This window comes from Heterocephalus glaber, unplaced genomic scaffold (assembly GCF_053883595.1).
Source record: "Heterocephalus glaber isolate CG9 unplaced genomic scaffold, H.glaber_assembly_v1.0 deba00001457, whole genome shotgun sequence".
Taxonomy (NCBI): Eukaryota; Metazoa; Chordata; class Mammalia; order Rodentia; family Bathyergidae; genus Heterocephalus; species Heterocephalus glaber.
This window is the reverse complement of record NW_028258305.1, coordinates 8,393,376-8,418,588: the sequence shown is the minus strand read 5'-3', so window position 1 is coordinate 8,418,588 and position 25,213 is coordinate 8,393,376. Positions and strand designations below refer to the sequence as shown.

At 42.1% G+C, this 25,213-nt stretch overlaps 2 protein-coding genes, 1 long non-coding RNA gene and 1 other non-coding gene across 7 annotated transcripts in view; 2 read left to right on the top strand and 2 right to left on the bottom strand.

Annotated features, from left to right (window-relative positions):
- Nucleotides 1-9,883, top strand: part of LOC101716900 (intraflagellar transport protein 172 homolog) — a 66,773-nt gene extending 56,890 nt beyond the window's left edge. For both annotated transcript variants that reach the window (XM_087216042.1, XM_087216041.1), the window contains one exon: nucleotides 9,774-9,883. The gene's annotated coding sequence lies outside the window, so the exon portion shown is untranslated. The remainder of the gene's footprint in view (nucleotides 1-9,773) is intronic.
- Nucleotides 1-25,213, bottom strand: part of LOC147826945 (uncharacterized) — a 33,965-nt gene that overhangs the window by 4,383 nt on the left and 4,369 nt on the right. The window contains exon 3 of the long non-coding RNA XR_015452976.1: nucleotides 1,048-19,070. This is a non-coding gene — a long non-coding RNA (uncharacterized LOC147826945). The remainder of the gene's footprint in view (nucleotides 1-1,047; nucleotides 19,071-25,213) is intronic.
- On the top strand, nucleotides 9,800-25,051 carry LOC147826946 (intraflagellar transport protein 172 homolog). Of its 3 annotated transcripts, none has more exons than XM_087216038.1 (9): nucleotides 9,800-9,935; nucleotides 10,276-10,329; nucleotides 10,563-10,697; nucleotides 10,867-10,952; nucleotides 13,931-14,002; nucleotides 14,580-14,692; nucleotides 15,776-15,948; nucleotides 18,616-18,982; nucleotides 23,305-25,051. In XM_087216038.1, exons 2-9 carry the CDS (start codon nucleotides 10,301-10,303, stop codon nucleotides 23,347-23,349), a joined length of 1,020 nt encoding a protein of 339 aa, XP_087072164.1. In that variant the 5' UTR covers nucleotides 9,800-9,935; nucleotides 10,276-10,300; the 3' UTR covers nucleotides 23,350-25,051. The 3 variants fall into 3 exon arrangements, with proteins under 3 accessions (XP_087072164.1, XP_087072165.1, XP_087072166.1); XM_087216040.1 differs by having other exon boundaries at nucleotides 9,829-9,935; nucleotides 10,619-10,697; XM_087216039.1 differs by lacking the exon at nucleotides 10,563-10,697.
- Nucleotides 20,425-20,528, bottom strand: LOC147826947 (U6 spliceosomal RNA). The gene has a single exon (XR_015453308.1). It is a non-coding gene; the product is annotated as a U6 spliceosomal RNA (small nuclear RNA).

Sequence of the window (25,213 nt, the reverse complement as noted above, 5' to 3'; positions counted from 1 at the left end):
GGCTTGCCCTCTGATCCTTTCTCTTTCCTCGGAGGTAAAAAGGGCTTGGAGAAGTTGTTGACAATCATCCCAGGTTGGGTCATGGGTATGAAAAACAGATTCTAGGAGGGAGATCAAAGTCTGGGGTTTTTCTGAAAAAGGGGTATTTTGATGTTTCCAATCACTGGTAGAGAAAGGGATATAGACATAATGACCCTGTTCTATTTCCCTAAGAGGCAGAAGAGGAACTGAACTAGTCCCTTCAGTGGGAGCCCCGCTGGGACCATAATCGGCCCCTGTTTGCATGTGGGAGGGGGAGGTTTCAGAATCCAGAGATTTTTTTCTTCTTTGGGAAGAGGAGGGTAGAAAGGGTTTCGAGATCTGGGACCGGTTTTATCAGAGGAGGAGGATGGCTCCACACAGGGTGGAGGTCTTACAAAGGGGTCTAAGGGATCAGGATCTTGTGAGAGCACCGGCTTGGGAGCCCAAGCTTTGACCTCTCAGGGTTCCCTTGGGGCCATAACCAAAATGCGAGAGTTTGTTCACAAGGAACAACGCTGCAACCAAGCTGGAGGCTCTTGACAAGCCTGAACCCAGATATTTATATATGGAAACTGATCAGGATGGCTAGGGTGCCCGGTTACCCTTTCCCATACCACCTGGCAGAGGCTTGGCTCAAAGGAGCCCTCAGCTGACCAGCCAACTCCAAAGGCCAGCCATTCCAATTGACACAGGGAGCGAAATTTTCCACGAGAAAATTTAACCCCATATGCGTCCTCCTGCTCAGGGGAAAAAGCCAATTTAAAATTAGTGAGGAAACAGTCCGACGGGGTAGTCTTGGAGCAGGATCCTCCCATCTCTGTTCTTGATGGTTTGGAAAGAAATTCAAAATTAAACACACAACAGATAGGACACTAACATATAAACGACAAGACGAACAGACGCCACAACAAAAACAAAACTAAACCTTCCCTTGTTCCTCGTCAGGAACCTGGGGTCAGGGGAGGCTTACCGGCCCGTCAGCCACCTCACTCCTGACAAACTGTTGCAACCAGCCAAAAAACTTACCTCCAGAGGTTTTCTGAGGTCTGTGCCTGAGAGTCTCCTGCTGGATCCCACCACAGAGTCTCGGCTGAACCGGGGTTCCTTACGCAGGGATCTTGCTGGGGCCTCCAAATGTAAGACTGCTGTCCTTACCAAAGGCTCCAAGGAGCTGACTATAGTGAAGCACACCCAGGGATCCCAGCGGTGCCTCCAGAATGTAAGGCCAAGGGCCTTACCAAATGCTCCAAGGAGCTGAAGTGGAGCACACCCGGGGATCCCAGCGGTGCCTCCAGAATGTAAGACCAAGGGCCTTACCAAATGCTCCAAGGAGCTGACTGCAGCAAAGAACACCTGGGAAGGAACACACCGGACAAGTTGGAAAGTGAAACAGACCTTAGTCTGGCCAGATGGCACTCCCAAAGCAAAGTAGCTTAGAGAGGCGTAGCCCAGAGTCTGAGGCTCTTTTTATAGGGGCTTGCAGGGGAGTTAACAGGTGAAATTTACAGAAGAAGGAACAAAGGTTTAGTGGTCTTACATTTGTATGTTAATTAGCCTGACCTGTACTGTTAGTCAGCAGATGTTTTGTAGATTGGTCTATAGATAGTGGTGTCTGGAACAAAGGGTTGGATAATTATGACTGATAGGGATCTTATCTAGTGTCCGGGAACTGAGAAGCATCTTTATCTATTTACTCACATTCAATCACAGGTGGGGCTAGGGGAGTTTTATGATTACAGAGTTATGCAGTCTTACAGTCTAACAAATAAAGTTTTCCCCAGGTCTTTGAGTCTTCATTTCTGAAGACTCCAGCGTCATGAAAACCTTGAGTTAAATACATTTGTTACACTTCTCCTGGAAGCATCCTGGGCTGTGGTCACGCGGCTCCCTGTGGTGGGGGAGGGAACACATCCCACCTTCCCTGGCCCTGTAGCGTGGGGCCAAGTGCAGCAGGGCCGCTTTCTCTCCTGCAGAGCCAGGTCCAGAGCCCAGCGCTCACTGGTGTCTGCATCTGGCTCACCGGGTGGTGCGTTGAGCTCTCCGGCAGCTCAAACCTTCCGGTCCCCTTGTGACCTCGCCTCCCCGGGGCTCTAGGGAACCCGCTGCCCACGGCTCCTCCTCCATGTAAGGATGGTTGGGCGGAGGCAGGAAAGATGGAGTCAAGAGGCGCCCCTTGCCTGTTCTAGGTTGCCTAAAAGCAGGATGAGGATTTACAAGGACAAAAGGCACTCGGGTACTCCTCCTGGGGCGGGACTAAAGTGAACCTCTGGAGAGAGCCGCGGACTCACTCACTGACCGAGAGGTGGCGCCAGAGGAACCTGACTAACCCCATGAACCAGCCTTTATAGGCCAGCTTCTCTTGGATGCTGCCACTCAAAATCCTTGTCCGTCACCTTGCAGCTTCTTTAAAAGTTTACTGTAATTTGTTTAGGCTGCCATAGAAGCTGGAATTCAAGCCAGGCATGGTGGTGCACACCTGTAATCCCAGCAATCAGGAGGCTGAGGCAAGAAGATGGTTGCAAGTTCGAGGCCAGCCTGAATTACAGAGTGAGACCCCATCTCACACACACATACAAAAATCTCTGGGCCGGGGATTTAGCTCAGTGGTTCCGGCGCCTGACTCAAAAGTGCAAGGTCCCAAGTTCGATTCCCGGTACCAAAAAAACAAACAAACAAACAAAATCTCTAATTGAATTCTCCTTGAGGCCCAGTTCTCATCATCTGTGAGCTTTGATTGGATCAAGTTAATGAGGTAGAAACTATCACATCGTTCTGGGAAAATAGAGTATGTAAGTTATTTCCAGAATATACAATTCAATTCTGGGTTCTCAAAGGGGGAAAAAATCATATAGAGTTTTTGAGAAATATTCTGGCCTCTTTCACTATTTCCTGTTAATTTTACAAATGAAGACACTGAGAACAGAGAAAGTTCCACATCAGTCAAGAGCCTGGCTGCCGGCAGGCTCCACAGTCAGGAGTCCTGTGTTTTTAACAAGTCAGCTGAGTGAACATCTGTGTCAGGTTTCTCCAAGGAAGGTGAGAATGGGTGGAAAAGCTGCATGTTTGAAAGCTCCTCAGGATGGACACAGTGGTGCAGGCCTTTAATCCCAGCTACTAGGAGACTGAGGCAGGAAGATTTCAAGTTCCTGTGCCCAGCCTGGACAACATAGCAAGACTTTGTTTTAAAAAGGCCGGGGATTTAGCTCAGTGCAAGGTCCCTAGTTTGATCCCCAGTACCAAAAAAAAAAAGGCCTGAGGATGGTGGTGTGTGGCAGATCTCCTTCCCTGGGCAATCCTCAGCTCTGTGGGGGAGAGGCTCATCTGTCCTGGAAGCAGGAAGAGCAGTGGGCAGAGGGCTTCTCTGTCCCTGAGGTCCCTCTGCTACCTGCTCTTACTGTACAAGCTCAGCCCCACATGACCTCCTGTCTTGGATTCCGGCAGCTTTTCCTTCTGTCTGTAATTGCACCCCCGCCCACCCACTGTGGTTTTCCAGAGCCCTCTTTGGTTGCAGAGGCAGCCTGGATCAGGCATCACCCAGTAAAGAACAAACACAAAAGGAATCGGAAAGGGGTTGCAGCTGGTTGCGGGTGGGGCGGCCAGGCCCCCTCTGGAGAGAGACCCGATAAACAGCGAATGAGTTTTCAACAGCTCATTCATTCCTTCTCTAATTCAGCTGTGAAATATTGCCTAGGTGTGCTTGAATCACCTTCGGAGGCTTCTAAACGCCCCTGAAGAGATTAGAATTGTGGGACTGTATGATTCAAAATTCAATTACTCCCCCAGCCCTTGTTGTGTTTAAAAATTAATGGTTAAAATGTGCTTGTTAGTTCTGGGATAGTAGATAAAATCTGTAACAAAACAAAGTTCCTAAGTAAATTATTCAACCCCTTGTTTGTCCAGAGAACCAATGTTCCCGGACCCACTGTCGGTAGAACAATCCATCAGTGTGTCTGCTGACCATCAGTACGTGACAGTCGACCACTAACCTGTGTTCCTTTTTTTTCGTACATCTACATGTTAAACTCCCCCTCAACCCGCTATAAAACAGCCTCGGACTCTGAGCCAGTTGCCTCTCTAAGCTATTTTGCTTTGAGCGTGCCGTCTGGCCAGACTAATAAAGGTCTGTTTTATTTTCCAACTTGTCCGGTGTGTTCCTTCCCGGGTGTTCGTCGCTGCAGTCAGCTCCTCGGAGCGTTTGGTAAGGCCCTCAGTCTTACAGAATGATTTCCCAGGAGTATTCTGAGACTTAATGATAGCTCAATAAGGGGTGAAACAAACACCATCGCGCTGGACAAAATGATTTCCTGCACTCCCTCAGGCAGCAATGGGACCTGACTGAGGCCTGGCAGTGAGAAATGGACCCCAGGCTTCTGGGAGAAGGGACTAGGGCTTCTTCCCTATCTGCAGGGTCCCTCCCTTGGGGTCCCTGACTTTCATTTTCAGCTCACTGTGAAACTCAGACTTACTTTCCATAGAAAAGGATCCTTGGTTCTTTCTGAAGCAACCCCAAGAACAAAAGACTACAGCAAAGCACGGTGGCTGGATTTTCAGTCCTTTTTTCTTTTTCTTTCTTTTTTTGTGGGGAAAGAGTGGATCCTGGGGAATGAACCCAGGGCCTTTGCAATGAGTTACATCCCCAGCCTTATTTGTTTGTTTGGTTGGGACTCAAACTTGATATCCTCCTTCCTTAGCCTCCCAGAGTTCTGGGATTAGAGGCATGTGCTACCATGCCTGGCCTCAGCTCTCTTTCCTGGTTTGTTTGGGTTTTTTGTGGTATCAGGGATGGAACTCAAGGACCTTGGGCTTGTGGCAGAACCACTGATCTAAATCTCCGGCCCTATTTTGTTTTTGTTGTTGTTGTTGTTGTTGTTGTTTGAGACAGGGTCTTGCTGTGTAGTCCAAGCTGACTGAGAACTCAAAATGATCCTCCTGCCTCAGCCTCCTAAATTCTGAGATTAGAGGCATGCACCACCACGCCCAGCTTTCAATTCTCTTTTCTTACATTTAAAACATGAGGCCAAATTTCTAACTTTTAACCCCAGTGGACCTAATAGCCCTATGTGGACTCAGCTTAGGTGTATTTTAATTATTATTATTGATTTTATTATTTTTTGGTTTTTTGAGACTGAGTCTTGTTAGGTAGCCCAGGCTGTCTTGAGTCAGATGGATTTTTGTTTGTTTTTGTTTTTTGAGATAGGGTCTCCCTATGTAGCTCAGGCTTGCCTTGAACTCACTATGTGGCCCAGGCTGGCCTCGAACTCATGGAGTCCTCTTGCCTCAGCCTCCCAAATGCTGGGATTACAGGTGTGCACCACCACACTTGGCCAGATGGATTTTTATATCTTCCAAAAGTGTGACACTGCCTTCCAGTTCATAAAGGGATTGAAAAAAATCTCAATGAGACATTCTTCCCCTATGGATATAAAACACTACTTGCTCATTGCAAAGTTCATTTTTCTGTCTTCTACATAGCAGGGAGCTCTTGCTAAAGCCAGACCCATAGTTGTCTCAATGGCTTTATTTTTTGTTTATTCTATTTTTGGCTCCATTATTGAGGCAATCTCTATTGGCAGTTATTAATCTATCAACATTTTTTTGAGTAGTTTAATGTATTTTTCTCTCCTTAATGCAATAGAACTGAGCACATTCCTCTCTCAGATTAATCTGGAACCTGGGGCCAGGGAGATGGGGGTATCATGTTCCTAACTGCATTATTTACTTATTTATTTATTTATTTATTTGTTTGTTTGTTTGTTTATTTATTTATTTATTTTTGGGACCAGGGATTGAACTCTGGACCTTGTGCTTTCAAGGCAGGCACTGGAACCACTGAGCTAAATCCCCGGCCCTCCTAATTGCATTTTGTGTTGATCCAAAATATCTAACTCAAACCTGGAGGTGCAGCTCAGCAGTAGAGTCCTTGCTTAGTGCTGCAAAACAACAAACACTCCCAAACCAAATATGTGTTTTCAGATGACCCTAAACTCACATTTTCGGCACAACCAGGTTTCTCTAAAGTGTGGGTATGAGGGACACAGAGCTCTTCCCAATGGGCCTGTCATTCTCCTGGGCCCTCATCTTCAGATGAAGGGAGAGCTGTACTCCTTTAGGATTTTGGCTTGTGAGCCCAGGATTTAGCTCAGTGGCACCGTGCCTGCCCCGCAAGCACAAGGAACCAATTTGATTCCTGGTACCTTCCCCCTCCCAAAGGATTTGGGCTTGTATTAGAGCATTTTGGAAACTATGATGGTAAAAATCTTTAAAATCTATAGGAAAAGACTATGCAACTTTGAGGTAGACATAGATCTCACCCTTTGGCTGTCTCATTGCTGTGGGACAGGTAAAAGTCACCCCTGGGGAGTCCCTAGGGGGCCTGGTGCTCTGAGACTTCATTCTTGGATAACTTGTGACCCACAGGGAAGCAGTTTGCTCTGAGGAGGATTCCCTGATGGATCCAGACCCAACAAATCCCTGACCTCGAGGTATCCCAGGCTAATGGAGGAGAATGGAACTCAGGCCACAGAAGAGGTGGCTAGGCATGGTGTAATCCTTCAGGAGGCTGAGGCAGGAGGATCACTAAGTTCAAGGCCAACCTGGACTATATAGCCAGACCCTGTCTCAAAAAACAAAAAACTGAAACAAAGAAAAAGCCCAGAAGAGGTGCAAGCCTTGCTTGCCTGGCCATTCTGGGGATCATACCCAGAACATGACTTTGGCCCGGAGGTCAGCTTGATCTGGTCTTCCACTACCAGCCACAGTGTATAGCTCAAAAAGCACATTTTCTATAAGATGAAATTTTTGAGAAGGATCAGTTAAAGAGCACAGAATGTCTACATTAATGATCCTCCAGGAGGCTTGGTAGTGTGATCAACTGCTGTTGTATGGCTTAAAAGCCCAAGAAGGGTCCTCAAGAGAAAAATCAGTAGCTCAGTAGTTGATTTAGCAGGAGTATGGAAAGGAGAAAGATCGAGACAGGTAAAGACAATGCAAATACTAGCTAACACTTATCAGGGGCTTAGTGCATGCCAAGCAATGATTTTTGTTTTGTTTTGCTGTGCTGGAGCTGGAAGCCAAGGCTTTATGGATGGTGAGCAAGTTCTCTACCCCTGAACCATAACCCAGCTCCTTTTCTGGCTTTTTTTTTGGTACTGGGGATAGAACTCGGGTCCTTAAACTTGTGCAGCAGGGGGTGAAACCACTGAGCTAAATCCCAGGCCCCTTGGCTTTTTTGTTTTGGGGTGTTTTGTTTTTTTTTTTAGTACCAGGGATCAAATTCAGGACCTTGTGCCTTTGAGGTAGGTGGAGGAACCACTGAGCTAAATCCCCCAGCTCTTGTTTTTGTTTTTTTGAGACAGGGTCTTACTGTGTAGTTTGGGCTGATCTTGAACTCATGGCAATCCTCCTGCCTCAGCCCACAATTGCTGATGATGAGGAAGGCAAAATTTAAAAATAAAACCTAAATCTTACTGTTAGATAAAACCCTCAAGGCCATAACTAATACTTTCTGTCACCTTCCCCTTGAATCTTCCCCCTCCCTGTGGCTGCTGTTCTTTGTCCTGACAACTCTGTTCCTATAGATAACAATTTTATCACATTCTGTTTTTATGAAAGCCTGTTTTTCTTCACCTGACCAAGGACATCCAGATGTGCTAAGTTGCAAACTCTCAGTGCTTAAATAACTGCCTCTGTTCTGCTTCTATAACTTTGCATATTCACCCCTTCTACAGCAGTATAAAAGGAATTATGTAGCTCCTGCTTGTGGTTCAGACTTTGGAGTCACAAACTCCTCTGGGCCTACTGGCATAATAAACCTTGGTTACCCTCCACTTCTCTGAATGTCACTCAGTTCTTTCATGTGCTGTTCCTGCCATTACTGGGATTACTAGAGTGCATCACCATGCCTGGGTCCTGTTCTGTTTTGAATCTGTGAATGGAATCCTCAGAGAAATCCTGTGAAACAGGTATTACATTTCCTCCATTTTAAAGGACAGAAAGTTGAGGCATAGGAAGCACCAGAGGTAGGAGTTGAGACTGAACAGTCTGATTCCAGAGTTGAAGGTTGCACTACCCGCCCCATACATTGTGAATGTTGATGTGTGTCTGACTGCAGCCCCTGTTGACATAGACAGCTAAATTAGGTAGAAATATTGTAGGCAGTCAAACAGGGCTGGGCTCTCAAAGTCAATGCAGAGAATGGGAACACATCAAAATTGTGACTGGAGGTGCATCTGAAGTTAGTTAAAATCACAATGGCCAGATCTGCCTACTTCCTTAAGGGATGAAGAGAAATTTGAGATTATTTGTACCTCCCTTTTGGGCTTTCTCATATAAATAGTCCATTATCTCTTTGGGGATGGGCCATCCTCCTCCACCCACTAAGACTAAGAAGATTTAAAACTAAGACTACAGATTATCAACCAAGGTGAACAAGGTCATCCATTATACCTTTGTTACAATTAGGTCAATATTATCTAAGTGACTATACTTGTAATCTTATTGGTTGACTATTGTTTTGTCCCACTTTATGCCCACCTCATGATTTCATACCCACCTCGTGATTTTGCTTTATAACTTCTTTGAGAAGTGGGGTCAAGGGTAACCCAGTTTTCAGGTCCCCTTCTGTCTCTCTTAGACAGAAGCTATCTTTCCCTCAATATTTCCTACTTGTAACCTCTGTTGTAACCTAAAATTCATTTTTCTGTTTTAGAAAACATGAACTCAACATACCAGACATATCAGACATCTAACAGGTTGGGAGTTACAATATCTCCCTTATATAATTTAGAGGTCCTTATATCATCCCTATATCAATATGACACCAAAAACAGCCCATAAAAGAAAAAAGTTATTTGGGTCAAATTAAGAACTCTCATCCATAATCCTAGGTCTCTGGGAGGCTGAGGCAGCAGAATCACAAGTTCCAGCTATTTAGTGAGACCTTGACTTAAAATAAAAAATAAAAATGTCTGTGGATATATAGCTCAGTTAGAAGGTGCTATCAGTTAGAAGAGTTCAATCCTTGGGACTTCACACAAAAAAGACATCATTAAAAGAATGAAAATACCACAGACTAGGAGAAAATTTTTGTCGAATAGCTGACACAGGACTTGAGTCTAGAATACATAAAGCATCCACAATGATGAAATAATAAAAAGTGAAGCCTCTTTTAAAAATAAGTAATATGGGATGGGGCCAGGGAGTTAGCTCAGTGGTGCCACTACCTGCCTTGCAAGTGAAAGGTCCTGAGTTCAATCCCTGGTTCCAATAAATAAATAAATAAAAATAATAATACCATACTCCATCATAACTGGTGTAAAAATTTGTACAAAGAGCTAGAGGAACATAGTTATTGGTTTCATCCCACTGAACTTGTAGAACAATGGTGGCAAACCTATGGCAACCCATGTGTTTTTTTCTTTTTAGGGCAAAAGATTTTAATGTAGAGTTGTTTTTTCTAAACTAAAACTTCTGTATTCAGGTTTAATTGCAGTGTTGGCACTTTGCAATAAATAAATGGGTTTTGGTTGTGGTTTGGGCACTCATCTCTAAAAAGGGTGGTCATCACAGTTCTAGAATCATATGTATTCTAAGCAGCAAAAGAGATAATACATGAAAATCTTTTACATGTAGTAAAGCCACAGTCCAGAAACAAGGTAGTGTGCCAAACTCTTTGGAAGTGGGCAGAGGGCACAGCATGCTCACTTTTCTTTTCCCTGGAGAGCCTCAGAGTCTCAGACTTGTCCCTTACGAAGGTGCTTGTGAAGAACTTGGCATCAGGGACCCGCGTGGTGCTCAAGTCTCACCATGGCTATGAGGTGGAAGAGGTGAAAATCCTGGGAAAGGAGCATTATTTGACGGCTCACACATCAGATACACTGCTGCTGGGAGACCTGAACACAAATTGCCTTAGTGAGGTAGGAGCCAGGAATAGAAGGGTGGGGAAGGGCCCCTTTGGCTTGCTGCTTCTGGGGACCCAGGGACTTGGGTAAGATACCCACAGGAAGCTCTGACTTTCTCATGTCTGGGTCCTGGTTTCAAGGAATGAGAAGTTTAGAATCCTGCAGGGTGATTCACCATAGTTGGACTATTTCTGTGCCATCTCGGAAACACAGGGACCAAGGCAAAAATCTGACACAGTGTCTCTTGTACAATGCCAAAACCCCCCTAAACTTGATCTGTCTGCCTCCTACCTATAATTCTTTCAGCTTTGTCTTGGGTAATTATCCACATTGTTTCCTTCTCTTCCTTTTACAGGTAGCCTGGCAGGGGTCTGGCAGCAATGAAAAGTATTTCTTTGAAAATGAGAATGTGAGTAGAGCTTACCTCACCATCACCATCTTGATTAGCCCCCAGAAGCTTGTGTGTCAGGAGGGTAAATTGCAAAAGATAAGGAGGGGCTAGGGATTTAGCTCAGTGGTTCTGCCGCCTGCCTCGCAAGCTCAAGGACCCGAGTTCGATCCCCGGTACGGGGGGGGGATAAGGAGGGGCAGATAAAGGGGAGAAATAGCCAGGAGAAAAGTAGGCGTCATCTTGAATTGCAGTCCACCTCCCTGTACCGTTTTTCTTCATGCCTCCTGTATGATCTTCCATGCTGGAGAGCTGACCCTGGTGGAATATGGGAGCAATGATACCTTGGGCTCTGTGCGTACTGAATTCATGAACCCTCACCTCATCAGGTAACCTGACAAGGTTCTCTGAAACCTTGCAACTCAAAACAGTTCCTTTTGACCTTGAAATTCTGTGTCCTTCAGTTAATCTAAAAATTTTATCCCATGTGGCACTTCAGAGCCCTCAGTGAAATCCCAGGCTAACCCCATGTGCTTTACCTTACCCTTCATGTTTCAGCATCCGTATTAATGAGTGGCATCAGCAAGGAATGGAAGATAATAAGAAATTGGCTTATCTTGTTGATATTAAGACTATTGCCGTAGGTAAGATTCTCTCACAGTTTTAATAACAAAATAGATGCTTGTATAGCATTTCCATAGTATAAGTTTGTGTTCAGTGGGGAATCCAGGAATCAGAGAGCCACCAGGTAAATATATAACCCCATTCTTACAGTGGATATATAAAATGTTTCAGTCCATACATGTGTGTCTAAATGTAAATGTGTGATATAGATACATAGGTGTATATTAGAGAGGCCTGTCCATATAATTACCATGTTCTCGAAGCACGTATCTTAGGGCTGGCAAATTGTGAATAGTAGTGAAGAATCATGAGCAAATTTATGAAGTTTCCTACTTAGACTTTATAGAACCATAAACTCTTGTGTTTTGCTTTGTTTTGCTTTGCTTTGTTTTTGTTTGATACCAGGGATCGAACTCAGGACCTTACACTTAAGAGGCAGGTGTGGTGCCACTGAGCTAAGTCCCTGGCCTTGTTTTGTTTTTTGAGACAGGGACTCACTATGTAGTTTCTCACGGTGATCCTCCTGAGTGCTGGGATTGCAGGTGTGTGCCACCATGCCTGGCTTACATATTAATTTTTATCATAAAAAAATTTCAAGCTTCCGGAGCTTGCCTCGCCAGTGCAAGGTTCTGAGTTTGATCCCCAGCACACACACACACAAAAATTTTCAAGCATAGAAAAAAACAGAGAATAGCATAGATCCCCAAAAAGCATACCAAATAATATATAGTTTAGCTGTCAATACTGGGGCTGTGTGTGAGCTGAAATAAACTTTCTCCTTCAAGAAAAAAAAAAAGAATGGGGCTGGGAATTAAACCATCCTCCTCCTTTACTTGTAATCTGTGCGAGCTTACCAGAGTTCCCTAATGCTTCTGTTCCTCCATTTCCTCATCCACATAATGGGGGCAAAAACAGTACCTGTGTCATGTGAAAAGCCTAGACCAGTGGCTGGTACAAAGCACTTAATAAATGCTAGCTATTAACAGCAATGCTCTTATTGCTTGCTTACTCATACTTTGGTCTGTCAGAGCCTAACATTGTGTTATATTTACATTGGATCTTTTGTCTCTTGTTGAGGGACATTTAAGTTATTTTTTGCTATTACAGTGATTCATTTTTCTGAAGTCAATACCCAGAGTGGAATCATAGTAAAGATATATTTTCAACTTCACTAAATATTTCCAAATTGCCCTCTGAAGAGGTTACACCAATTCACACCCGACCCCCAGCAGTTAGGTTTCCTATTGCTCAACACCATCTCCAATACTGAAATTACCTGACCTCATAATTTGGCTCACTGATAGATGTGAAATGTTATTTCATTAATTTTATTTATTTATTGACCACTTGGATTTCCTCTTCTGTGAACTGCTAGTTCCTTTTCCCTTACCCATTTTTTTTTTTTGGTACCAGGGATTGAACTGGATCCCTTACCCATTTTTAAAGTCAGGTTATCTCTTCTGTAATGATTTGAGGTTCTTTGTATCTGCATATATAGCCTTTGATGGTCATGTGTATTGCAGATATTTTGCTCAGACTGTCTTGCTTTTTCTCTCTCACTTGCTCTCTTTTTTTTCCTTCTTTGGGCATCTTTTAGCATTCAAACACTTTGAATGTAGTCCATTTTATCACTTAAAAAAATAGTCTGTGGGTCGGGGATTTAGCTCAGTGGTTCCACCGCCTGCCTTGCAAGCACAAGTTCCTGAGTTTGATCCCCTGTACCAAAAAAAAAAAAAATCCATTCTTCACTCACCAATTTGTAGTGCCATCTCTGACATAAATCAAGTTTCCAAATACATATGGGCCTATTCTTAGGATAATTTTGCATTTTGTGAATATTATATTTCACAACAGGGTGTTAAGCTCAGATATGTAAATGGCTATATGTGAATGGCAGACTGAGAGGCCTGAGATTCTACTGGCAATAATGACCTAGGAGACTTTGAACAAGTCCATTCACTCTGTAGATCTCTCTCTCTCTCTCTCTCTCTCTCTCTCTCTCTCTCTCTCTCTCTCCCCCTTCCCTTTTTTGAGGTACTAGGGATTAAAGCCAGGGCCTTCACACTGAGCTGCATCCCCACCCCTTTTCATATTTTATTTTGAGACAAAATCTCACCCAGGCTGAGCTTGAACTTGCAGTCCTTATGCCTCAGCCTCCTAGAGTGCTGGGATAACAGGTGTGTGCCACCTCACCTTCTCTTTCAATATATATAAAATGGTGAGAGGTCTTCTGTCGACCTTTATGGGTCTGAGTATATCGTAAAAATCACAAACCTTATCACAGGAAGATATAAATACACACATAATTTTGTATATAATTTCAGGGTTCACAGTGGTAAGGATTTTGTAGCTCTAGCATTCTATGATTCTACTTATAATTGGGACATTAAAATATAGCTTGATTGTTTTTATTTTTAATTAAAAGAAAATTCCTTTTTAAATGTATCTTGGCAAACTAGGCATTAGCTGTCATTTGGTCTTTTTGTATAACAAAAGTAGGCACCTTGCTCATTAATAACATGTGTTAATAAGAGTTTCGAATCTCCAAATGTGGTGATACACACCTGTAATCCCATCACTTGGGAGACTGACACAGGGGATTGCTGTGAGTTTGAGGCCAGCCTGGGATATATGGTGAGTTCAAGGCTAGCCTGAACTATGAAGCAAAACCTTGTCTCAAAACAGACAGATAAACAAAAAACAGTTGTGGATGAGCTTGATCAGAAGACTCCCTGAAAGCATTCCACTCAACTGTGAGTGGTCTGCTTTCAATATGGTCATTTTTCTTTTTCTTTTTTGTTTTGTTTTGAGGTACTGGACCTTGAACCCAGGGCTTTGCACTGAACTGCATCTGCAGCCCTTTTTTTTTTTTTTTTTTTTTGGTACCGAGGATTGAACTCGGGTCCTTGCACTTGGGCAGCAGGCAGTGAAACCACTGAGCTAAATCCCCGGCCCCACAGCCCTTTTTACTTAATTTTTATTTTTTACTTTGAGACAGGGTCTTGGTTGCCTCAGGTTGGTCTTTCACTTGGATTCTCCTGCCTCAGCCTCACAGAGTGCTGGATTACAGGTATGTACCACCACACCCAAGACATTTCTTACATTGTCTACAAGATTCAGACAAAACTCAAATGTTTATCCTGTGCACTGATTAGGCTAACTTTAGTCAGAGGCTTCTGCTATTTTGTCAGGGCCTCCCTACTTGACACCCTTCGGTGTTCTTTTGCCATAGGCACCCAAATGTACAGGTAACTCCTTAGAACAGATGTGATCAAGGTCATCTCGTTCATCATCTTCTCTCACCAGTGTGCTGCAGCAACCTCCTCCCTGATGTGCTCAGTAGGAGCTACTTGCTTCTTAGCTCTGATCTTTGAGGCAGATGCAACAGTCTTCGAGAGTCACGTTCCCTGATGGATCTGGCCAAAGTTAAACAAAACCATCTACAATTCTGGATAAGACCCATTTTCTTAAGCATCCCTGAAAAGTTATGCTGTGTTGGTCATATTCATTTCCTAGTGACACACTCTGGACTCATGCAATATTCTTAGGGTCCAACGTATGATTGTATGATCACTTTTACAGACTACCTCAGGCCATTATTTGATGGTGGAGTCTCTTGTCTTAACCCTATCTCCTTTTCTTGACAGTGGATCTGATTGGTGGCTACAATATTGGTACCATCAGCCATGAGAGCCATGTGGATTGGCTGGAACTTAATGAGACTGGGCACAAGCTCCTCTTCAGGGACCAGAAACTTCATGTGAGGATTACTAGGGTCTTAGGCCTTGGCTGGCCCACAGAGGGTGTGAGACAAGCTTGTAGGGGGCTCTACAGAGTATAATTTCTTCACTGTATAGGCCAGTGATGGTGAACCTTTTAGAGCTTTCGATGATACAAACACCCTGCAGTGGCATGTGTGCCGTAGGTTTGCCATCTGTGCTATAGGCCATTAGCATAGTGGAAGGTACAAAAGAATCAATAGTCTATGTATCAGCCCAGGGATTTAGCTCAGTGGTTTCACCGCCTGCTACATAAGTGCAAGGACCCGAGTTTGATCCCCAGTACCAAAAAAAAAAAAAAGAGTATCATCAAATTAGGGCCAGGGATTTAGCTCAGTGGTTCCGCTGCCTGCCTCGCAAGTGCAAGGATCTGAGTTCAATCCCCGGTACCAAAAAAAAAAATAGTCTATGTATCCAGTGTGATAAAACTGTCTTATATTGTCCTCAAGGAGATTGTATTACAATAGTAACAGAGTCAAGAGGGGAGTTTGAGAGTTGATTTCTCTCTTACTGCTCACAAGACTATGTCTTCGAGAAACCTCATTGCCTTGCCTTCCTCTTCCTTGTGCCTAGCTGACCTTGGCCCAGACCTGCTGCTCTAGTGCTGTTCAGCCCTAGTTACCTGAAGTCATAGGAGTTGGCTCGAGGAGTTTCCCCCTTACCCCTTCTCGATTATCATCTCAGTATGCTTTCACCAAAAAGTTCAGCCTTGGGATCAGAGAGACAATCTGATGATTGTTCATGTCAGTGAAAGCCATGTCACAAATTTCCACATCATCTAATTTGTGTGTTGGCCTCGATTTTATAATCCAAGCTGGTAAGTCTGACCTAGAGTCATACTAACAATGACAGGCTGACACAAGTCTTTGTTGTTTTGGTCATCTCTTATTTGACCAGAGTTAAGCTATATCAACTCTGCATAAACTTCAAGGGCTTTGGGTCAGTAAGCTTTGAAATTCACCAGGTACTGGCTAGTGGGTCTTTTTACCATTGGAGAAATGATCAAATTAGAAGACATTCTCTCACCCCTGTCTAATTGTACTGTGTGCCTCCTCCTTTTTCAGTTGCATCTGTATGATATTGAAAGCTGCTCTAAGACAATGATCCTCAACTTCTGTTCCTATGTGCAGTGGGTTCCTGGAAGTGATGTCCTGGTAGCTCAGAACAGAAACAACTTGTGCGTGTGGTACAATATTGAGGTGACCGAGAGGGTCACCATGTTCTCTTCTTCATCAGGGTATGTTGACAACAAGGGACCTCCAACATGGCTCAAGCTAATGAATTTGAGCCCCAAGGAGACTGAAGTTTGCATGGTTTTCTCTGCCCATCACCCATAATCTTTGTGATGGAGTTGGCAAGGGAAGCTTCGACCCCTTCCCCATGGGAGACTGGTCTCCACAACCATCCTTGTTCAGATTCCTGACATTGTATTAGACCACTGGAGGATTGGACTCCATTGCAGTGGCCCTGAGACTTCCCCAAGTCATAAAGTGGCATTCTTTCTGCACTAGAAGGTAGATCCTGATAGTAATCTTCTAAAATCTGGGAGGAGTCTATGAGAGCAGAGAAGAGATGTGGGCCCTGTGTTAGGCTAGTGATGGGTGTGTGTGTGTGTGTTGCTAGGATTTGAACCCAGGGCTTCATGCATGCTAGGCAAGTACTCTTGCATTGAACCAATCCCTCAGCCCTGGTGTGTTTTTTTATGTTTTTAATACTCTTCTTCTTTCTCCTTTCTTGCCTCATTTTAGACTGAGTTCTAAACTTTATTTGTTTTAAAAATACCCTTTTCCACATTTAGAGGTTATATTGTACATCCTATTTCTTTTTCTCAGTTCATATAATTTATTGCAGTTAGCACACAGTTTAAAAATTCACCAACACACCAATAGTACAAAACTAAACAGCATTGTAAGTTATTTCCCCCTCAGGAAAATAAAACATACTATGATTGTCAAAGCTAGATGTCAGCCTAAGTTTTAGAACAGAGGAAGAATGGGAAACTAAGAAAAGGAAGAAGCAATCACTCACAATGACCACAAAAAGAAAATCCAAAAGAAAGTTCATTTTTCTCACAGACATTGATTGTCTTCTCTAAATTAATAAAAATTATTTTAACATAAACTGTATTTAAAAAAACTAGAAACTCTTCTAGTAACTAAAGATAATGCTCCAAGGCCATTTTCACAGCTTTTTTTGTTTGTTTGCTTTAAATGCCATTACAGCCAAATTAACACACATTTGACCAAATATTTCCAAAACAGTCCAGCAACACACAATGGAGTTTTCCATTCAGTATCTTAAGCACAAAAATAGGCTATGTTTACAGTAGTTAAGGCGATCAAATTTTAAACAAAAGCAATTTTTAAAAAAAGGGAAAAACAGCAAACATTTTCCATGCTACTCCCATAGACCTTATTTGTAAATTCAAGACAGGAAAACAAACACTGTGCAAAATGCTTTTGCCCTGTGTGCTGGTCATTCAAACCACACATTGGGCTGCAGCCTCTGCTGCCCATACTCATAGTCTACTAACCCCATCCCAATGTCAATCAAGGCAGTCCAATCCTTTCAGCCTGGGGCTTTTTTCAGTCCATAGAATCTTTTCATGAGTTGGAGTGGGGGGGACAGAAAGAAAGGGGTTGCAAAAAAAAAAGGAGAGAATGACCTATTGTCAATTTGTGCATTAGTTATTCTAAAAATGCTCAACTGGGTAAATGTGTACACCTAAACTTTGAGCTGGCATGGGTTTTGTGCAATTAGAAGTTTGTTATAAATGCACACTGCACATGCAAATCTTTAAGCCATTTGTAAACATGTATATGTTCCTTGATATGTAGTGAAGTTATCAATTTGCAGCTTAAGTTTTTATTCAGCTTAACAGTTTCAACTTAAAGACAGTGGGAAAGTCAATTTAAATTATATAAAATAAAAATAAAAACAGTGCATTTACGTTCTTCATAACACCAGTTTTTTTCCAAATGGTGTTATTTTTCTAAGGAAATTAAATAATTTTAAACTCACTCGTTAAAGTTATACAATGCAAACAAAGACAAAAAATATATTGAACTCATGCATTTCTGTAGCATTAATATTTACTTTTCAAGACTCAACTAAGAGCATCAACACAACCTGTCAAGTTCTTTGACAACCCCCTGCTCTGGCCCATGTAATCAATTACAGTATACAACAACAGTAATTCACATTTTTAAACACACAGTTCAACACTGCTGAAGCTGTGACATCTTTTTCATCCTGAGCAAACCTTCACCAAGACAGTGGTCCAGTGATGCCAGTGTACTTTCAGAATCTCTCACTGGGAATTTTCAGAAAACCAGAAGTTGCCACAGAAAGTTTTAAGTCAACTGCTTGTTTAAAAATAGATAATCCAGCATTTCAGAAATTTTCCATTTGGGTCTAAAAGCATTCAGGTTTCCAACAGCCAGAAAAGGTTCATGTAATTTGAGACACAGAGGCTAATAAAACTGGAGGGAATTTCTACTTTAAGAAACAAAACCAGAAATGTGGGGCACAAAAAAACAACTCCAAAGACAATGCAGTGTTGACAAAATTAAGCCATATGAAAGTATTTTGTGATAGGACAATTTGTTTCGAAGGTTCTTATTGGCTTACTTCACCTATCCTTCAAAGAAAAGATACCTCTCTATTCTCTGACTTGCTCTAAAGTTTCTTTTATCAGAATGTTAAATTAGTGAGATTCTCATGTTATTATTCTAAAGTGCAAAAACAAGTTAAGATCCCAACTTTTTAGTTCCAGGAAACAAGACTGCTTTTAGACTGTACCACAACTACATAGAGATCTATATGTGTGTGTGTGTGTGTATGTGTGTGTATAATTATTTCCAAAATTCTTGAGAGCTATGTTCTAAGGTCCAGTCTCTGACAGCAGGCAAGCTCAGTGCCTCACTTTTGACCGACAAGAAGTTCACCAACTCACAGTGGAACTTGGGAATGTGTCTCTACATGTCTCCCGACTGCGTGAACCTGCGCTCACACCACTTGCAGGCATGCGGCTTCTCACGCGTGTGCATCATGGCGTGGCGGCTCAGGCTGTGCGAGTACTGGAAGCTCTTGCCGCACTGGGTGCACGTGTAGGGCTTCTCCCCCGAGTGAGTCCTCTCGTGGCGCTTGAGAGTGTACATGCAGGAGAAAGTCTTCGCGCACAGCGAGCCCGTGGGCACGTTGACATTGGCCGCTGGCTTGCTACGGATGCCGTCCTGCTCCCGGAAGTGGGTGCTCAGGTGGATCTGCAGGTATACATCCTATCTCTGAGGAGGTTAGCTTGGGAAGTTTAACGGGTACTTAAAGTTTCAAGAAAATCAGCATTTTACTTTGTCTTCCCTGGAAATGATACAAAGACAAACCTTAAAGTTTGCTCAACTCCCTTTGGCATTGTTGTGCTTCTTTCTCTTTCTTTCTTTCTTCCTTCCTTCCTTCCTTTTTCTTTCTGTCTGTCTGTCTTTCTTGTTTTTTCTGAGACAGGGCCTCACTGTGTAGCCCAGGCTGGCCTTGAACTCACAAGTGATCCTACCTCAGCCTACTGAGAGAGCTAATCTTTTTAAGTCCCTAAGTTGGACATTATTATTTTATACAAACATCATTTAGACTTACCTATTTCTTTTTTCACCTTTTCTTTTTGCAGTGCTAGTCTCACCTCTAGAATTATTTTTCTTTGGTTTGAAGAATAACTCTTAGAAATTTCTTTATTGAAAGTCTCTGTATCTGGGCCCAGGGGCACATGCCTATAATCTCAGCTGCTTGGGAGCTGACACAGCAGGATCATAAGTTCAAGGCCAGCCTGGGCAACTTGGCAAGACCCTGTATCAAAAAATAAAACAAAATAGGGCTGAGACATGTAGCTCAGTGGTGGAGCATTTGCTTAGCATGGACGAGGCCCTGGGTTCAATCCTTAGTACCACAAAGGGAAAAAAAGGTCTCTTCAGTGGAAGATGATAAGCTCTCTTTTTAATTATCTGAAAACATTTTTATTAAGCTTTTGGACTTAATACCCAATTCTAGATTGACAGTTAATTTTTCTCAGCCTTTTGTAAATGTTATCCCAGGAATTGACTTTCATTTTTATTCTGAGCAATTTATTAGCATCCTTTGATCTCTCTTTTTTCTTTGGTTGCTTTAAAAAACATCTTTTTTTTGGAGATAGTCTCATTATGTGTGTTTTTTTGGTACTGGGGATCGAACTCAGGACCTTGCACTTGCGAGGCAGGTGCTGGAACCACTGAGCTAAATCCCCGGCCTGCTATTTTATTTTTTAAATAAATTTTATCTTATTCCCCCCTCACACTCACTTGTTACTTTAAAATATATCTATTAACATATCTAACCTAATCAAAGTACCTAAAAAAGTTATTTCTTCCATAGGAGGTCTCTGACAAGCTGCTACTCATTTCCTTGACGTTAGACAAATCTGAGGGCAACCTTTATATTTTAATCAAAAACTTTTTAAAAAATGTTTACTACCATGTTCATATTAAGAACCATGTCTATAGAAGTCAGTTGTACATTTTAAGAGAAAGATGAACATGAGTTTAACTTAATTCTGGCAGACATAAGTGAACAGCTATAGTCCAGTCAGTCATTAGTCTATTACAGAGAGATGAGAGCTATACAAAGGTTACTTTTGCATATTCAGTGATGGTTGTGTCCTATCAGTTTCTGTGCTTTCTACTGCCACTGAAAAAATATGGAACACTTCACAGATTTGTGTATCATCCTTGCACAAGGGCCATGCTAATCATCTCTGTATCATTCCAACTTCATAATATTTCTGCCAAAGCATACATATCCCATTATTTCTGGTGCAGAGAAATATATTGAACTTGATATTTTGATCTTGTATTTACACCTTTGATGAATGTTAAATTCTAATATTAATAATTGTCTTGGGTTGTCTACCTAAATGCAAATGCAAATAATGATAGTTTTTCTCTTCCTTTTCAGTCCTTATCCTCATTCTTTTTTTTTTTTTTTTTTTTTTTGAGACAGGGCTGCTATGTAGTTCAGGCTGACTTTGAGCTCACTATATAGCCCAGGCTGGCCTCAAACTCGAAGCAATCCTCCCTCAGCTTCCCAAGTGCTGGGATCATAGGCATGTGCCACTACACCTGGCCCTACCTCATTAACTTTTAATGATATGGCCAGGTTGTCAGTCTGTATTTTACAGCAACTGCTAGCAAGCATTGTTATCTTATTTTTGCTTCTGAGTCTAAAGTTATTGTATTAAATGTGATACTTATTAGTTAGATGAGTTTATTAAATGAATCCTTGTTAGAAGTTCCCTTTTGGGGGGGGTACAGAGAATTGAACTCGGGTCCTTGTGCTTGCGTGGCAGGTGGCAAAACCACTGAGTAAATCCCTGGCCCTAGAAGTTCCCTTTTATTGGTAATTTAAATTTGCATTTGTTTAGATGATCTGGTTTTTCACCTTTCCTAATAGTAATGTGATGAATGACATTGATTTTCTGATATCAAGCCATGAGTTTTAAATGAAATATTTTATCAAATATATACATACAAATGAGTGTGAAGGTGATTAAAAATTAGGTAGCATGCAGAAACTATATAGAAAAAAAGCAGTATTGCCACTATTGATGAAGTATCCTAGGAGAAGATAACCTGAAAAACTGCTAGGTCATAGTCTGGCTTCAGTTTCTCTCAGAATTTTCAAGTCCTTTTTCTAGGAAAGTCATTAAGCAAGGCCCTGAGAAAATCTTGAGGAACAGTATTATCCATGATTATTGTATTTTGAAAACTGCACTGGTGGCTAAAACTGGTATCTGCCTGTAACATGGTTATAGGTGGCAGGCTGCTTAGGCTTTTCCACTTTTAAGTTCTTTGTGACTATCCTGCAGCTCAGGAGTAGATGAAAGTAGAACACCTGCGTGTTCTCAAGTGTTCCTCAGAGCAGTGCTTGAAGAGCAAGGACTTCTTCAGCACATGGTCCAGCAACCCAAGTACTGATAAAAATCTGGGCCAAGCTCACCCAGACGTTTCAGGTTAGTGTAGTACAGCCAAAGGCAATATGCTGAAGACAGCCCCCATTATGTCTCTTGTGTCTTTTGCACAAGCCTGAACTGGTGTACAACTATTATCCTGGGTTCTCTCCACTTTCTTAAGGAATTCTCTGTTCTTTCTTTTTTTCCACATCTCACACCTGCCTCCTCCATTTACTCCTTTAGAGAGACAGAATACAATTTCTAGGAGCTCTTGAGAAAGTCTGCATGAGCACTGAAGTGTGGGACATTAAATACCTGAAAGGTCTTTAGTTCTGTTTTCACTCTGAAAAGATAGTTTGGGTGTAGAATTCCAAGTTGAGTGTTGTTTTTCTTTAAAATTTTAAAGGAATTTTTGTGTTGTCTTCTAGCTTCCATTGTGCTATGGAGAAATCTGAAGCCATTCTGATTCTTCATATTTTGTATGGGACCTATTTTTTTGTTTTTCCCTCCTGGAAACTTGCAGGATCTTCTTTGACTTCAGCATTTATAAATTTTACAATGTGCCTTATAGGTGTGGTTTTTTTAAATAGCAGCTTTTGCAAGTCTAACAATATCTTCTTTCATCTACCTGAGGATATTAATGATTATATATTGTTTCGATGTTTCTGTTTTCCTGATAGTCATTCTTCCCTGAATTACTTCTCATGTGTGTATTTTCTTTTATGATAGAGGCTTTCCTCAATTTTCTGCTGATCTTTTCAGTATGTTCATAACCAGTACACCAAAGTTTTAGTTAAAAGCCACCACAGTAGGCTTCAGTTGTAGGCCCCTCCTCGTGGGGGGCCATTTAGAGAGGAATCCTTTTAGTTTAGGGGTTCCCAACATCTAGACATGGCCACACACCACAGAAAGTGAGCAACAAGCAAGTGACGCTTCATCCGATTGCTGGCACTGCAGCCTGAGGTCCACCACTTGCCTATCAGATCAGCTGCAGCATTAGATTCTATTCTCATAGGAGTGTGAGCCATTCTCCAAACTGCACATGCCAGAAATCTACATTGTGCTGGTCCTTCTGAGAATCTAATGCCTGGTATCTGAGGTGATGGAATGCTAGTGCTGGGGAATGTAATTATTATGTATCACAAGCATATACTAATAATTTTTAAAACCTAAAAATAACTCCCCCAAGTCCATACAAAAATTGTCTTGCACAAAACTGGTCCCTGACATCAAAAAGGTTGGGGACTGCTGTTTTACATGTTATAATTAGGATTGATACTTTGCCTCCAGCAACTTCATTTTATTTATTCTTGTAATACATTTGCTTCTAGGATCTGTGGATCTTTACCTTCATCTCCATAATCAGTTCTGGAAATTTCACAACTATTTATTCAGTTTGTTCTCTTTGGAACTTAAATTAGACCTCTGTTAGACTTACTCTGTCCTCCATATGTATGTCTCTTTGATACTTTCCGTCTCTTTGTGTGCTGTAATCAATCTGGGTAATTTTTTAATGCATAGTGGCCTATTCACTCAGCTGAGCCTAATTTACCATTTAACTCTCTGAGTTTTCTTTAAATCTCCATAATTATATTTTAATAATTATAATTGGTTCCATCCCAGACCCATCGGCCTCCTGATATGGACTCACTCGAGACACTGCAGTGAGCTCCAGACCTTCAACTAAATCCCTCGGTCCTCACTGTGTAGACAGACCCTCTGCACTCTTCCTCATCTGGCTTCTACAAGTGGTCTCTCCACATGCTACATTGGGCTTCCCTATACAAAGGAAGCCTCAAGGCAATTAACCTGGTTGCATGGCAGCTGAAAGTATTTCAAGTGGATATTTCAGATAAAGGAAGTGCAAACTGCATCATGGCCTAGATTTGGAAGGAAAAGAGATTCCTTTTATGTCATAAGAAGCCTAGTCTTGGGAGGCATGCAGCATCATTTTCAGTACATCCTGTGGGTTATCAGTCACAAACCCACTCAGATAGAAGAGGAGGGGAATTAGACTTCACCTCTTGATGGGGCATAGCAAGATCCACACAAGCATATAGTATGTAAATAATATAACCGTGATTCATCCAGAGCCCAGATGGAAAGAAATATTTTTTTTTTGGTACCAGGGATTGAACTCAGGTCCTTGCGCTTGCACAGCAGGTGGCGAAACCACTGAACTAAATCCGCGGCCCATGGAAAGAACTACTTTATCAAAAGAAGTTTTAGAAAGAGAAGATTAGTAGCTATGAAAAGATTTTCAACATTAGATGTCAATAAGAAATTTCAAATTGGTGGGGGGACCGCAGCCCGCCCGGAGGAAGGCGGCCGCCCAGCCCGCCCGCGCGCGGCCCCGAGGGAACTTTCGCTGGAGGCTGGACCTGCGAGAAGTGGCCGAAGATGAACCCCCAACAACAGCAGTGCATGGCCGCGACAGGGACCGACAAGGAGCTGAGCGACCTGCTGGACTTCAGTGCGATGTTTTCCCCACCTGTTAATAGTGGGAAAACCAAACCAACGACCCTGGGAAGCAGTCAGTTCAGTGGATCAGGCAATACTACTACGTTCCTGTTTCTTTAGCAAAAGGAATTTCCAAAGGATAACAACAACAACAAAGACAAAGCAAACTACACTTAAAGAACAATTAGCTATAGTCAGGGCTATTGTGGTGGGGGAAAAAAACCCTCAGGAATCTAAAAGCTTGATTATTATTATTATTTTGGTAGGATTTGGGCTGGAGCCTATCAGTTATGTGAAGGGGTTAGAGTTAAATTCTCAGCTTGGTGTGCTGGTGCATGCCTGTAATCCCAGCACTTTGGGAGACCGAATCAGGAGGATCACAAGTACCTGCGCAATTTAACAAGACACTGTCTTAAAATAGGATGGGCTGGCTCATAGCTCAGTGGCAGAGTACCAACATTTCCACCAAAAAAATCTGAATACACATCAAGATGAAACATCTAAATAAATAATCAACAGAAGATTGAACCTGGAGGCCATTAAGCTAAACAAAATACATCAAGCACAAAAAGATAAATACCATGCAATCTCACATATATATGGAATCTAAAGAAGTTGAACCCAAAGAAGCTGAATAGAACAGTAGGTTACCAGGGACTGGGAGAAGGAATAGAGATTGGTAAAATGTTGGTCAGAGGATACAATTTCCTTTGTTGTACAACATAGTAACTATATGTTAATATCAACGTGTTGCATATTTGAAAATTGCCAAGAAAGTAGATACTCTTGCCACAGAGAATGTTAACTATGCAAGGTTATGCATATGCTAATTAGCTTGTCTAGCCATACCATAGTGTGTATATATTTGAAAACATCAAGTTGTTCACGGTAAATATATACAATTTTTATATCAGTTTTTAAAAATAAAACTTATTTTCCCCCCAAAAAAAAATTTTTTAAATTTCAAATTAAAGCAACTATGAGGTACCACTATATACCTATTAGAATAATCAAAATCCCCAAAACTCTGGCAATATTAAATACTGATAAAGATGTGAAGCAATAAGAACTC